The 16,324-nt window shown below is 39.6% G+C and overlaps 1 protein-coding gene across 8 annotated transcripts in view; it reads right to left on the bottom strand.

Moving 5' to 3' along the window:
- TUSC3 (tumor suppressor candidate 3) overlaps positions 1-16,324 on the bottom strand; it is a 214,047-nt gene that overhangs the window by 88,241 nt on the left and 109,482 nt on the right. For all 8 annotated transcript variants that reach the window (XM_070068482.2, XM_070068481.2, XM_070068484.2 and 5 more), the window contains one exon: positions 11,413-11,553. In XM_070068482.2, coding sequence (XP_069924583.1) covers positions 11,413-11,553 — 141 coding nt within the window. The remainder of the gene's footprint in view (positions 1-11,412; positions 11,554-16,324) is intronic.

Below are 16,324 nucleotides of genomic sequence, written 5' to 3' on the forward strand. Positions count from 1 at the left end.
AAATTTTTTTGACAGGCAGAGTGGACAGTGAGAGAGAGACAGAGAGAAAGGTCTTCCTTTGCTGTTGGTTCACCCTCCAATGGCCGCCGCAGCCGGTGCACCGCACTGATCTGAAGGCAGGAGCCAGGTGCTTCTCCTGGTCTCCCATGGGGTGCAGGGCCCAAGCACTTGGGCCATCCTCCACTGCACTCCCTGGCCACAGCAGAGAGCTGGACTGAAAGAGGGGCAACCGGGACAGAATCCAGCGCCCCAACTGGGACTAGAACCCGGTGTGCCAGTGCAGCAGGCGGAGGATTAGCCTACTGAGCTGCAGGGCCGGCCAGGTTTTCACTTTTTAAACAAAGAATGAGGTTTAGTGGTGGTGTGGTGGTGCTGGCAATAATAATGGTAATGAAAAAGGCAAAAAAAAAAAAAAACATATTACACATTTGACCTTAATTGTTAAATGACTTAACAATTTCCACAGACCATCAACAATCAAGTAAAAAGCAACAGTTTATGTTTGTTTATGTTAATGACAAAAGCTGAGAGACACAAAAAAGTATTTCAATGGTAGGGTTTTTTCCAACATTTTATCATCACTGTTCAGTTTTCAGACACACTGTTTGAAAACATGTCTGTTCTCTGCAGCCTGTCATTGATTTCTAAAAGGTTGCCACCGGGGAGCAGTCTATACCTGCCAAGATTACTTTCTCAAGTATGTGTTTAAAAATCTAAGAGTATACTCTGCCATGCCAAGTTAATTAGCTTTCAAGAATTAGAAACCCAACAAGAGCTCTGCGTGATGTAGCAAAGTATGTCAGAAAATTGATCTGTTGAAGTATTTAATAGTTATGCATCATATACATGTTTTCCTATGCATATATCTATAATCATAATTGCTCACTATTCACTGGGCCAAATATGCAACATACTAGTTATGTGTCTAGACTTAGAGAAGCTTATCTTTGTGAAAAAAATTGCAAACACATGGCATCAAATCCCAGTTAACTACTTTCTAGCTGTGTGAACTTCTGTAATGTGAGTTCAACTGAATCTTGTTTCCTCAGTTGTAAAATGAGGATAATATAAATTACTTTTCATAGTTATAGCAAGGAAGAAAAATGTAACACACATACCAAAGAAGAAAGAGATTCAATAAATGATAGTGTTGATTATTCCTAGTTTGCAATTAAGATAAACCCCCCTTCCCCAGGGGCCGTCCAATGTGGGCACTGGTTGCTGTCCTGGGTGTTCCACTTTTGATTCATCTCCCTGTTAATGGCCTGGTAAAGGCAGCAGAAGATGGCCCAAGTGTTTGGGACTCTGTCACTCGCATGGGAGACCTGGATGAAGCTCCTGGTTTTAGCCTGGCCCAGTATGGGGAGTGATTCAGCCAATGGAAAATCTGTCTCTCCTAACTCAGATCTTCAATATAAATCTTTAAAAAAAAAAATCACCCCTTGTGTCCAATTACTTTAAATTAAGAGTAGGGGAACCTTTGTTCTGTCAAGGAACATATGGATATTTATAACATCATTTGCAGGCCACACAAAATTATCAACTGAAAAATAAGCCTACCACAGATTTACTGAATTTTAAATCCCACCTCTGGTTACTTTGACAGGATCAGGCCAAATGATTTTGTAGTCCTTACACATCTCACAAGCTGGATGTTCCCCACCACTGTGAGAACCATAATCAACAAAGTAATCTACTTTAAGCCCATTATGGAAGTCAGAAAATAACAATAAGTATTCTTTAAAAAAAGGTACCTTCCTTTTCCTTAAAATTCAAACTTCAAATTAATATTTTGCCTATCTACTAAAGTCCACAGAGGGTGTGTTTGAAGATCTATGCTCCAGTGATTACTGAAGAAGGTGGAGCTGCTTTGGGTGTTTACAGCCTGTGCTGCCTCACAGTCTCTCCAGACAAAATGATTACTAATTTTTTGGCAAAAATACAATCCGAAGGAGAAAGGGTTAATGCAACAAACAAAAGATACAAGCTGATTATTTTTAAAAAATTAATATTTATACACATTTACATGTAATATATATTCAACTTTAATAATCTATAGATTTTTCTTAGATTTGAATACTTTGCTTTCATATTATAAAAAATGATTTTATTTCTCATTATATATCTAACTAGTTTAATGCACAAAAATAGTTAAATTTTTGGATATCGACCATAAACTCAGAAAAAAACGTTGAACTCTAGCATTAATTTTATTAGTGTGCCATAGATTTTCCTTAATATTTCATGGGGATATTTATAAACACCTGCATACCATAATACAGCTAAATAATGACTTGTCTTTTCCTTCACGATTTTTTTTAAAGATTTATTTATTTGAATGTTAGAGTTATACACAGAGAGGAGAGGCAGAGAGAGAAAGAGGTCTTACATCTGCTGGTTCACTCCCCAATTGGCCACGACAGCCGGAGCTGTGCCGATCCGAAGCCAGGAGCCAGCAGCTTCCTCCAGGTATTCCCACATGACTGCAGGGGCCCAAGGACTTGGGCCATCTTCCACTGCTTTCCCAGGCCACAGCAGAGAGCTGGATTCAAAGTGGAGCAGCAGGAACTTGAACGGGTGCCCATATGGAATGCCAGCACTGCAGGAAGTGGCTTTACCCACTACACCACAGGGCTGGCCCCTCTTCACAATTTTTATACCTTCATTAAGTCCTCTATTGCTAGTCCTCCATTGGTGATTGTAGACATTTTAAATTTTCACTACTAACATTTTTTTTTTCTCTTAAGACTTGCCATTCTCTCCCAGACTGTAGGGTTTCTGATGAGAAGTCCGCTTTAAGTCTAACGGGAGATCCTCTGAAAATAAGCGGGTGTTTTCTCTTGTGCACATTTTAGAATCTTCTCTTTATGTTTTACTGTGGTAAATTTGATTGCAATGTGTCGTGGTGAGGATTTATTCTGGTCATGTCTTTGCGAGTTCTGTGTGCTTCCTGTACTTGGATGTCCCTTTTTCTCCAAACCAGAGAAGTTTTCTGCTATTATTTCACTAAAAAGGCCTTCTATTCCTTTCTCTTTCCATGCTTTCAGGAACTCCTAGAACCCGTATTATAATTTTTTTTTATAGAATCCTGTAGATTCCCCACAGTGTTTTTTAGTTTTCTAGTTTCCTCTTCTTGTCTTCGGTTTGATTATATACATTCCTGTACTGTCTTCTGATATTCTCTTCTGCTTCACTGATTCTGTTGTTAAGGCTCTCCACTGCATTTTTTATTTGTTCTATTGACTTCTTCACTTCATTTTGATTTCTCTTAAGATCTCATTTTCATGCTCTATTTAATTCTTCATTTCATTTTTATTTCTCTTTAAGATCTCAAATTCATAAGGGAAACTCATGTCCTGCATGGATTTCAGTAGTTGCATTTGCTTTTGATTATTTCTAGGTAAACTTATGATCAATTTTTTGAATTCCTTGTGTTGCATTTCTTCTATCTTATCAGCTTCACAATCTAGTACTGAAGTGCCACGTTTGGTTGGGTGCATCATGTTGTCTTCCCTTTTCTTGTTTCTTGGATTGGTGTGTTTGTTGTTCAGCATTTGTAGAGATACTCATTGGTTTTTTTTTTTTTTTTTTTAAACTGCGGTGGTGGCTTTTATTGGTGTACTATGACTCTAGATAAGTGGAATGTTTGCTTTCAGTGAATCTCTAGAGGCTTGAAGTTGGCATGGCCAGAGCTCTGTTCAGTTCTCCAGGATTAAGGACATGCCTAAAGTGACACACCCAGGTTTTGTGTGGTTAATCTTTTGTTTTTACCAGAAGTGAGGTTTATTCTGCTCAGCCAAGCTCCTCTCCTCAGTAGAGATCTGTGCCTGAGCAGTAGCCCCAGTGGATATGCTATTCATTCACTCTGTCCCAAGAATCTGCGCAGTCCTCAGTGTAAGTTCAGATTCCCCAGCAATGTCTCTCACCAGGTCATCAGGAACCCCTGAGACTGCGGAGTCTCCCACTGAGACTACACAAAGTCCCAGCTGCACCGAGAGTCCTCCTATGCACCCCTGCTCTGCTGGCTTGCTACAGGACACCGTTGTAAAGTGACTGGGGAGAGAAAAATGTGTCCGTCCTTTTTTTTTTTTCCTTCTCTAGTTTGGCTGGTACACTTTCCCTCAAGGGGCTCCAAGCCAGGCTCCCTCTAGGCTCTTTGTGCAGCTTTTTCCCCAGTGGCTGTGTGGAGGCTCTCAGCTGCTGGAGTCCTGAGCCGTGGGTGCCCACGCCCTCCACGTAGGTCCATTATGTCCCTCTAATTTGGTAGAGTTTGCTCTGCCATTTTTTCCCTAACTCTTCCCTGAGACTACACACTCTACTCTTTTTTAAACTGTCTTCTCCTGGCCTAGAACAGTAAGCTCGCTCCCTAACCCGCCATCTTGGAACCACTCCTGCGAGTCTTTGCTAGAGATTTTATGATACCCTTAAGCTAGTTAAGAATGTGCATCTGAATTTAGTATGCTAATCTTTTAAAACATGAAGGATGACTTTTAACTAATTTTATGGTATATAATCATATTCATAATCTTATTTCCATTAATCAGTGATGGTTTATAATTGATTTATATTCCCTTACTGCTGAACCATCCTTACAACCTAATTTTTACTATTTTGTAAAACTGCTGGATTTAGCTAGCAATTTTTTTTAAGAATTTTGTTTCTGGGGGCTGGTGTTGTGGCATGGTAGGTTAACCTCTGCCTGTGGTGCTGCATCCCATATAGGTACTGGTTTGTGTCCCTGCTACTTCTCTTCAGATCCAGCTCTCTGCTTGTGGCCTGGGAAAGCAGTGGAAAATGACCCAAATGCTTATGTCCCTGCACCCATGGGGGAGACCTGGAAGAATCTCCTGGCTCTGGAATGGCTCAGATCTGGTCTTTGCAGCCAGCTGGGAAGCAAACCAGTGGCTAGAAGACCACTCTCTGCATCTCTTCCTCTCTCTAAGTCTGCTTCTCAAATCATTTTAAAAAAGATTTTTGCTTCTGTATTCACAAGCAAGATTTGCTATGTACGAGTTACTACCCTCTACCAATTGGCCATCTGTGTTCTAAATTATAGTATTTGGCATATTCATCTCTCCTTGTAACTCTATTTTGCATCTTACCAGAATGATTTTTATAATTTGCATGAACAAGGCAACCTCATTCTAGTAAGATATCATTATCTAAGGGAAATATTGTTATTTATGAAGTATTTTATTATAAAAGATTTGTATAGACATTGCTAAATCCTTGTATTCTCCTGTCCCTTATATTTGGAAAACTAAGAAGCTACTTTGGGATAGGAATGTATTTCAAAGCTGAATGATTTGTTGTTATTGTTGTTGTTAAGAATACTGGCTGTTTCCTGGGAACATAGCACTGCATATAGCCACGCTTTCTTTATCTCTCAGAACCTAACCAAATTCAGGAGATACTCTCGTACTAAACTTTCTACCACTAAAAACTCTCTCCCTTGATTTCTTCAGGTGCCACTATCAAGAAAAAATACAATCACTACCTTCCAAAATATTTCTCTTAGTTTTAAGAGATTTTAATGTGCTTCCTGAGTTCTGCCACCCACCTAGGTAACAGTTCCATAGGAAGGTCAGATCACTGCTATTCCTACTCAGGGCAGGCTCCTGATGTGCTGACTTTTGAGGCCCTTCAACACTCCTTTTCCCTACTCAGGACAGAAGTTCTATAGAAGGGGAGCATCTGATACTGCCTCTGCTGGTTTTCTTTGTTGGAACCACTTATACTAATACAATTTATATCATTAGTTTTATGTCTCTTAGCTATTTGGAAGTTCACTTTCAGAGGTTTTCTTTTTCTTTATCACGTGTCTGACTTTGAAGAGGTAAATGGAGACCTTTGGAACTAACTTAGCACCATGTTCCAAAGAAAACCTTCAACATAAAGTCTAGTTAAAACAAGTGTTGCTGGTAAAAGGAGATATAGACTCCAATACAACAGTATTTACTTTCAGTACAGATCAACTAGACAAAAACAAACAAAGATAATTTACACTGTGGACCAAATGAACCCAACTGGTATCTTCAGAACCTTTCATCCCCCAGTTGCAGAATATACATTCTTCTCAACAGTGCTTGCAACTTTCTCTAGGATAGACCAAATGGAAGGCCATAAAGCAAGTCTCAGCAAATGCAAGAGAAGTGAAACCACAGCAGGCATCTTCTCTGATCACAATGAATGAAGCTGGAAATTAACAACTTAACAGTCTCTAAAAAAATATGCAAACACATGGAGACTGAACAACATGCTCCTGAATGAACAATGGGACACAGAAGAAATGGGAAATCAAAAAATTCCTGGGAACGAATGAAGATGACAATGCAGAGTATCACCAGTTATTGGATATAGCAAAACAAATGTTACAATGGAATTTTATAGCAATTGTTCCCTACATCAATAAATTGGAAAGGCACCAAATTAGCTATTGATGCATCTCAAGGAACTAGAAAAATAAACAAAGCAAACTCAAATTTAGTAGGAGGAACAAAATAATTTAAAGATTTTTTTTTTTATTTGACAGGTAGTTATAGACAGTGAGAGAGAGAGAGAGAGAGAGAGAGAGAGAGAGAGAGAGAGAGAAAGGGCTTCCTTTCGTTGGTTCACTCCCCAAATGGCCGCTACACCGATCCAAAGCCAGGAAACAGGTGCTTTCTCCTGGTCTCCCATGGGGTGCAGGGCCCAAGCACTTGGGCCATCCTCCACTACCCTCCCGGGACACAGCAGAGCTGGACTGGAAGAGGAACAACCGGGACTAGAACCAGAGCCTATATGGGATGCTGGTGCCACAGGTGGAATATTAACCAAGTGAGCCATGGCGCTGGCCCCGAAATAATTTAAAAATAAACAAAACTGAAAAAAAAATACAAAAGAACAGTGAAATGAAGAGATGGGTTTTTTTAGAAAAAAATGAACCAAATTGATTCACTATTGCCTATTGTCGTAACTAACCAAAAAAAGAGGGACAAGACACACATTTTTTATGTTTTGGTTTTCTACTTCCTCAGAACTTAATCTTTGTAGAGAGTATGTTTTTAGGAATTTATCCATTTCTTCAGGATATCCCATTTGTTTGCATATACTTTTTATTTTATTAGTACTGTTTCAAGATCGAGGAGGCAATCTCATCAAACTTAGCGAATGTTGCCAGGCTGGTTAGGTTAGCAGGGATCTCTGCTTTCAGCAGCCACTGAGGGAACAGCAATGGTGCCAGCAGGAGCGGCACTAGTGACCGGCCACTTCCACATTATCTGCCAGTTAGTCAGCCTATCATGCATTCAGTTCGAATCCCCTGTGCTGTGGTGCTGGCTCCTCATGTGCATCTCAGTGCTTCTTGCCTCAAAGACTGACCAGGGCAAAAAAAAAGCAGCATAAGGGTAGGAACCAGGCGCCACCCACAAACTGTCACAGTGCCACACAGCACTGCCTATAGGGAGGCGCCTGAGCTGACTGGCTGTAGCCTCCCTCAGCAGGCTGCAGCATGTCCTCTGCAGAACCCCAGGCTCTGCCGGAAACTGCTCCACCCTCTGCCTCCAACCTCCATTAGAGGAACTGTCAGTCAGGAACAGTTTTGTGGCCAGGCCTGTTGCTCTCATGGGGCTCTCTGCACCACATCCTTAACACTCAAAGCTAGACTTGAGGCTGGGGGTGGGGGTGCAAGGAGAGGAGACAGAAAATCTTGGCAAGGTGCATATGGTGACAGCCCCTGATGGATCCATGACCATCACTTCACATACTCTGACAAGCCTAGGGATGAACGGGAGAGCCCTGCGATTCTTTACCAAGACCTATCAACTTTTTTTTTTCTTTTTTTTTTTAAACTTTTATTTAATGAATATAAATTTCCAAAGTACGACTTATGGATTACAATGGCTTCCCCCCCATACCGTCCCTCCCACCCACAACCCTCCCCTCTCCCACTCCCTCTCCCCTTCCATTCACATCAAGATTCATTTTCGATTATCTTAACATACAGAAGATCAGCTTAGTGTACATTAAGTATGGATTTCAACAGTTTGCTCCCACACAGAAACATAAAGTGAAAAATAATAGATGATTTTTTTTTAATGATGATGAAATCAGAGCAGACCTATTGTCATGTTTAATCCCAGTGAGAGTCAAGTTGGGAATTGATAATTTCTTTTTTTTTTTTTTTTTTTTTTACAGAGGATCAGTTTAGTATGCATTAAGTAAAGATTTCAACAGTTTGCACCCCCATAGAAACACAAAGTGAAATATACTGTTTGAGTACTCGTTATAGCATTAAGTCTCAATGTACAGCACATTAAGGACAGAGATCCTACATGAGGAGTAAGTGCACAGTGACTCCTGTTGTTGACTTTACAAATTGACACTCCTGTCTATGGCATCAGCAATCTCCCTATGCTCCAGTCATGAGTTTCCAAGGCTATGGAAGCCCTCTGAGTTCTCCGACTCTTATCTTGTTTAGACAAGGTCATAGTCAAAGTGGAGGTTCTCTCCTCCCTTCAGAGAAAGGTACCTCCTTCTTTGAAGACCTGTTCTTTCCACTGGGATCTCATTCGCAGAGATCTTTTGCCAGAGTGTCTTGGCTTTCCATGCCTGAAATACTCTCATGGGCTTTTCAGCCAGCTCCGAATGCCTTTAGGGCTGATTCTGAGGCCAGAGTGCTATTTAGGACATCCGCCATTCTATGAGTCTGCTGAGTATCTCACTTCCCATGTTGGATCACTCTCCCCTTTATTTACTCCATCGGTTAGCGTTAGCAGGCACTAGACTTGTCTATGTGCTCCCTTTGACTCCCAGTCCCTCCACCATGACCAACTGTGAACTGAAATTGATCACCTGGAACAGTGAGATGGCATTGGTACATGCCACCTCGATGGGATTGAATTGGAATCCCCTGGTATGCTTCCAACTCCACCACTTGGGGCAAGTCAGCCTGAGCATGTCCCAAAGACCTATCAACTTTTAAAACCCAGCAACACAGGGCTGGCATTGTGACATAGTGGCTAAAGCTGTCACCTGCAGTGCGGCATCCCATATGGGTGCTGCTTCATGTTTGGCTACCCTACTTCTGATCCTGCTCTCTGCTATGGCCTGTGAAAGCAGAGGAGAATGGCCCAAGTACTTGGGCCACTTTACCCACATAGGAGACCTAAAAGAAGCTCCAGGGTCCTGGCTTCAGTTTGGACCAGCTCCGGTCATTGCAAATATTTGGAAAGTGAACTAGTACATGGAAGACCCTCCTCTCTCTATGCCTCTGCCTCTGTAATTCTGCCTTTCAAATAGATAATCTTAAAAAAAATAAGCAACACTAGGGATTAGGCCAATATCTTTCTCTATGCAAGTGACCAAGGGTCTCTATGTCAAATATCAAGGTTTAATGAGGAGAGCCAGGAGAAAGTATACTTCAGATAAATCTGAAGAAAATGTCAGATAGCAATATTAAGTCTTATGATCCTTGGATACAGTATCTCTCTCCATTTATTTATGTCTTTTTTGGTGTGTATATTTCTATTCTTTTGTTTTCAGTATCATTTTCTTTCAAGTGTTTTTCCCAAGAAAACATACAGTTTGCTGTAGCACTTTAGTCCAACGTGTAAATACTTGCCTTTTGAATGGAAGTCAAGTCCATTTATATTTAATGTACATAAGTATACTGATACAATTGTATATAGGTCTGTCATGTTTTATCTGTATTGTTTTCCATGCAGTTTTCATTATTTCTTCCTTTCATACCTTATTTTGAGCTCATTTCACACACACACACACACACACACACACACACAAACACAGCATCCCATTTAAATCCTTCCATTGGCTTTCTGACTATATCACATTGTAGTATGTTTCTGGTTGTTCCTCTGGGAATTACAATGTCCATTTTAAATACATTCCAAATAACAAACATGATGCTGAACCATGCTTGGTAAGATATAGGAACATCATAACAGCACAGTTCAATTCATCTTTTTCTATCCACTATTGTCATAAACAGACACACAGAATATAAACTCATCAATTAACATAATGCTAATATATTTTGCTTTAAATAGTTATAAGTCTCCCAAGGAATACAGAAAAGCAAAATGAAAAATATTATTCCTCTATATATCAGGAAGCATTTTATTCTCTAGTAACAGTTTAAAGTCTATTTGCATAGCATACATTTTCTGGTACTATTTATAACACCAACATTTTAATCAGCAGGCATAGTATCATCATCTGCATATATTTGAATTATATAATGCTTGTATTTTTCATTTTACTAATTACTTTAAGATATTCAGTATGATCATAATCATAAAACGAAAAATACTTTTGTACAAACTGAAACAGGATCTTGTTCACCTGGATGCTTCTAATGCTCTTAACCAGTCTTCAAACTGCCACACGTACCCACTTCAATCAATTTCCCATTTTTATCAGAATGATTGTTCGTAAACACGGCATGTATCCCTGGAATACTTTCATGGCTTCCCTCTGCCCAGCGGAGAAATTCTAGCGTGTAGATCAAACTGTTCCATTCTTCCTCTCCAGCTCCATCTCTTCTCATTCTTGCCTGGCCAGCATTATTCTAGCCACACAGAATCACAGTTCTCTGAATATGCGAGACTTTGCAAATGCTGATTATCTGGTCCCCCTATGATAGAACTTCATTTACTCTTCAAATTCCATTCATGCCATGGTCCAGGAAACCTGTCCTGATTCCTTTTACTCTAGGTGAGGTACCTTTTATCTGTATTCTTTTAATACTCCCTGCTTACCTCCTCACAGCGAATCCAGTCACACTGTACATCTCTACTACCTATGCACAAGCATGTTGATCAGGGGTAGATGACATCCAGTCCACGGGCTATATATGGCCCACGAATTCATCTGGTCTGGCCCTGGCAAGGCAACTGCAGGTGGGACTCAAAATTCAAAAAATCTATGCAGGCTAATTTTGAAGTTCATAATTTTGTAGAGCCTGCAAATGATTTATAAATATACCAACAGTGCTTGAAAGAAAAAAGGTTTCCAACCATGAGGTAGATAAAACCCAAGCAACAACTGTTGGGGGACAAAAATAAATAAATAAACAGATGAAGGAGCATATTTCCAAATCTCTTCAGTTTGGAAATTACTCTAATTAGTTCTTATCATATTTCCAAATGCATTCAAAATATTTATGTAGCACTTTAGTATGCCAACTGCATTGAGACATTACATTTTAATTGTGAGAAGAAAGACAGCAAAACTTAGACTGATAATGAAGTAAAACTGTATCATCCAAGTCCTCAGAAGTTAATTCTTCCCACTCAAATTTGTTTTCATTATAGTAACAATATGGTTCATGTTGCTAATATGGTACAAGTTATATTATACAAGTTTTACTATTTATCAAAAATATAGGAAATAAAGTATAATATCATAACATACCAGAGATACCATGGCCCATCCAGTCTTGTTATAGATGAACTCCAAGTTGTTCCTTCTCAAATAAAGCAAACCACCAACAAGCGACACTAACAGGGCCAAGGCAATGGTACCAGAGTAGTTAGGTGGTCTGAAAACCCGAATCTGCAAAAATGCAATGAGAATTTTAAAAATCAAAGAAATACTAATTTTTTCTCATAAGCATATCCTAGCCCTCCTAGTCACTGAGAAATATACCACATGATTGTACCTAGCAATCACATTACTTTTACACTCTGTAGGAGTCAAAAATACATTCATCAAAACGTCATGACTTTGTACAAAGGTTTGTTCTTAATTTTACATGAATTCACTCAAGCACATGAAATCTGTTCATATAACTCAACCCAAAGCTGCTCTGGTTCACCCACAGACCATGAGGTCACCCAGAAAATAGAAAGGGTAAGCAGCATAATATTTATATTACATCCAAGTAGAACCTTTGAAAAGACTTTTTCATGACCTAAATGAGATATAATCCACATCTCATGATTCACTCATTCAAAATATATAGTTTTTATTATATTCACAGATATATGCCACCACCACCATCACAGTCATCAGAACATTTTAATCACCTCACTATCTCACTTAGAACTTCCAACCTCCATACTTAACTATCTACTAACCCACTTTCCTTCTGTACAGATACCCCTATTCTGGACTTTAATCTAACGTAAGCTGTGTGGTAACTGGTTTCTTTTTCTTTAGCTTTATTTATTTGAAAGTCAGAGTCAGAGTCAGAGTCAGAGTCAGAGTCAGAGTTAGAGTTAGAGAGAGAGAGAGGCCGAGGGAGAGAGAGAGGGAGAGGAAGGGAGAGAGGGAGAGGAAGGGAGGGAGAGGGAAGGAGAGGGAGGGAGAGAGAGGGAGGGAGAGAGAGGGAGGGAGAGAGAGGGAGGGTCTTTCATCCGCTGGTTCACTCCCCAGATAGCTGCAATAGCCAGAGCTGTGCTGATCCAAAGCCAGAATCCAGGAGATTCTTCTGGGTCTCCCACAGGGGTGCAGGGACCCAAGGAGTTGGGCCCTTTTCTGCTTTCCCGGGCCACAGCAGAGAGCTGGATCAGAAATGGAGCAGCTGGGACTCAAACTGGAGCCCATATGGGATGCCGGCACCATAGTGGGTTTTACCCACTACACCACAGCGCCAGCCCCATGGTTTGTTTCTTTCACTTAGATAATGTTTTCAAAGTTCATCCATGCTGTAGCATACATGGATACGTCATTCTTTTTTATGGCTAAGTAGTATTTCCTTATATAGTTATATCACATTTTATTTATTCATTCAACAATTGATGAACATGTGAGTTGTTTCTACTTTATGGCCATTATGAATAATGCTATTAATATTCTGGTACAAGTTACTCCAGAAACATGCTTTCACCTCTTATGTAGACACCTAGAATTGGAATGATGGGTCATAAACTTTGAGGAATTGCCAAACTGTTTCCAAAGTGGCTGTGTCATTTTACAACCCTATTAGCAGTGTTTGAGGATTCCAATCTCTCTACTTCCTCACCAAAAATTATGATGTAACTTACGGTCTACCCACACTAATGAGTGTAATGTGGTATCTCACTGTGGTTTTGATTTGAATTTCCTTGACAATTAACAGTGTTTAGCATCTTCTCATGTCCTTATTGGGTATATATACATTTTCATTGAAAAAATGCTTATTTCGATCCTTTGCCCATTTTACCTGAGTTTTATCTTTTTATTATTGAGTTGTAGTAGCACCATATATAAACTATATTAGATTTAATCTAATTTAACTTAATACATTAGATTTAATATATATTCATACATACATATGTACATGTCTATATATATATTCCTTATCAGCAATATGATTTGGAAATATTTCCCCCCATTCAGTGGACCATCTGTTTACTTTTCATGGAGTCCTTTAAAGCTAAGGCTACTCTACTTTTTTAGGGAAAAAATCTAATTGGTATTAACTCACAATTTCTAAAATACATACAAATTTCAGTTCTAGCAGCATTCCCCACTAAAAGAAACCAAGGCTTTCCAAAGACATGCCTAACAGAATGCTAACAAGACGTGTCTGGAATAAATTATGTCAGGAATTTTTAAAAATTACAGTTAAGGGGCCTGTGCTGTGGTGCAGCAGGTTAACGCGGTGGCCTGAAGCAGCGACATCCCATATGGGTGCAGGTTCGAGTCCTGGCTGCTCTACTTCTGATCCAGCTCTCTGCTATGGCCTGGGAATGCAGTAGAAGATGGCCCAAGCCCTTGAGCCCCTGCAACCGAGTGGGAGACCCAGAAGAAGCTCCTGGCTCCTGGGTTCAGTTTGGTGTAGCTCCGGCCGTTGTGGCCATTTAGGGAGTGAACCAGCATATGGAAGAGTTCTGTCTCTCTCTCTCTCTCTGCCTCTGTCACTCTACCTTTCAATAAATAAATCTTAAAAAAAAAAAAAAAAAGATGGCTGGGCCCTTTGTTATCTTTAGTAATAGGCAATAACTGGGAGAGGCAATCTTTTCCTAGTCAAGAAGTTTTTGGTAAGAAGCTAAAACATAATATGCAGACATTTCTGAAAATACGCACAATATAAAATCAAGTCTGTGAGTCTATACCAATGATAAAGACATGATTTTATATATATACAGACAGAAGGATGGATGGATGGAATGCAGAAATAGATTAGATAGATTAGATTAGATTAGATTAGATAGATAGGAGAGAGAGGGGAAAAAGTTAAGGGGCAATTAGAAATATGAATGGAAAACTAGAACTGAATTCAGCATTTTGCAGCAATCATGATCAAAACTGGGTTTGGCAAGAAATGTCACTGGAGGCTAAGAAAATTTTGATAACAGGATATTTGCTTGATCATAAAGTTTCTCTACACAACCAGCTTAATAACTACAAAGGAGTAAAATAAAGACCAGTTATTATACAGTGGAAGTATAGGAAACACATTGGCCAAATGTTCAAATCTAGTGTCATCCAAGTTGTACGTACGGACATTGTGTATCTACAGATACGAGCAGACATTTGCAGAGAATGCAAAAGCAGAATTCAGTCAGGAGCAAACATCATCAGGAAGACCATATGATTACCATTCTACTTAAAAAGTGAGAGGAAGGGCTGCATTCTTCAAAATGGCAGTGTGTTTAAAGGATAGGGTGCAGGAATATTTCAGATTTAAAAAATGCTTTTAGAAGATCTAACATCTAAATGAAATGACTGACTGCAGAATGGATTTGTAGAAAAGGTGAAAATGTATGATACTAGGTTAACTGACAAAATTCTAATATTGACAGTACTAGCTCACATAAAAGTATTATCTCTACCTATTAAATTTATAAACTAAATCATGTTCATGAATTTCTAGGAATGCAATTTACCTGTCTTTTAAAAAAAATAAATAAAATTCAGTGAAGAATATACACTGGCCTATTTGTACTTCTTAATTTTTAAAGTTTAAATAATCTCTAAATACTTTGGAAGTATAATTAACATTTAAGTGTGGCAGGCAGGCAGGTTAAAATAATTTCTATGTAAAAATCAGTATTTCTTATAAAAAGTTAGTAATAGTCTTTCAAATCATTATTCATGGATCCTAACAACATGTGTTCCAAAATAGTTCAAAACCAGAAGAATCAGGAAACAAGTTTAACTATATGAACACTATTAAAATCTATTAAATAGGCCGGCGCCGCAACTCACTAGGCTAATCCTCCGCCTAGTGGCGCCGGCACACGGGGTTCTAGTCCCGGTCAGGGCGCCGGATTCTGTCCCGGCTGCCCCTCTTCCAGGCCAGCTCTCTGCTGTGGCCCTGGAGTGCAGTGGAGGATGGCCCAAGTGCTTGGGCCCTGCACCCCACGGGAGACCAGGAGAAGCACCTGGCTCCTGGCTTCGGATCAGCGTGGTGCGCCGGCCACGGCGGCCACTGGAGGGTGAACCAACGGCAAAAGGAAGACCTTTCTCTCTGTCTCTCTCTTTCACTGTCCACTCTGCTTGCCAAAAAATAAAAAATAAAAATAAATAAAATCTATTAAATAATTTTAAGTGATGTCGGTAAAAAAAAACACGTGACAACCTCCTTGACTCAGGATAAATGTGCTCACATTGTAAGTAAAAGTTAATGCTTTTTTTTTTTTTTATTACTTGCAGCATGAATCTATTTCTGAGATACCAGATATTTACTCACTACAGAAAAGAATGGTGAGATGAGAGAGAAAATAGCCATAAGCCCTTTACATAGACCACCAACAAAATTTTGGTTCACTGCTTTCTAGAATAAATGTTTTCTGTTTTTCAATATTCAAATTCATGTTTTAAGAAAAAAATTTTAGATCAGACTAGAAATACTATTTTTCTGAACTCTTTTCAGTTTTTATACTCATAAAAAAGAGATGACACATGCAGTTAGAATAGTTCTATAAATTTACAGTCTCAGAGCAGATATGCTAGTAGGTATTTTTCTACAAGGCTCTAAACTCAGAACTACATTTTTTATTTGCCAAAGATAGATAAAATTTATACACTTCTTTCTTAACTAGAATTTCGTTGATAATAACTTGAACCATTTTCAATGTTTTTTAACCTGTGAAATTACTTTGTGGGGCTAGCACTGTGGCACAGTAGATTAAGCCGTCATCTGCTATGCCAGCATCCGATACGGGTGCCAGTTCAAATCCCAGCTGCTCCACTTCCAATCACACTCTCTGCTAATGCACCTGGGAAAGCAGCAAAAGATGGCCAAGTCCTTGGGCCCTTGCACTTATGTGGGAGACCTGGGAGAAGCTCCTGGCTCCTGGTTTTGGCCTGGCCCAGCCCCAGCTCTTGCGTCTGTTTGGGGAGTGAACCAGCAGATGGCAGACTTTCTCCTTCTCTGTCTCTGTCTCTCAGACTG

The sequence above is a fragment of the Oryctolagus cuniculus genome, chromosome 2 (assembly GCF_051225735.1).
Source record: "Oryctolagus cuniculus isolate XC-2025 breed Fujian yellow rabbit chromosome 2, ASM5122573v1, whole genome shotgun sequence".
NCBI classification, from domain to species: domain Eukaryota; kingdom Metazoa; phylum Chordata; class Mammalia; order Lagomorpha; family Leporidae; genus Oryctolagus; species Oryctolagus cuniculus.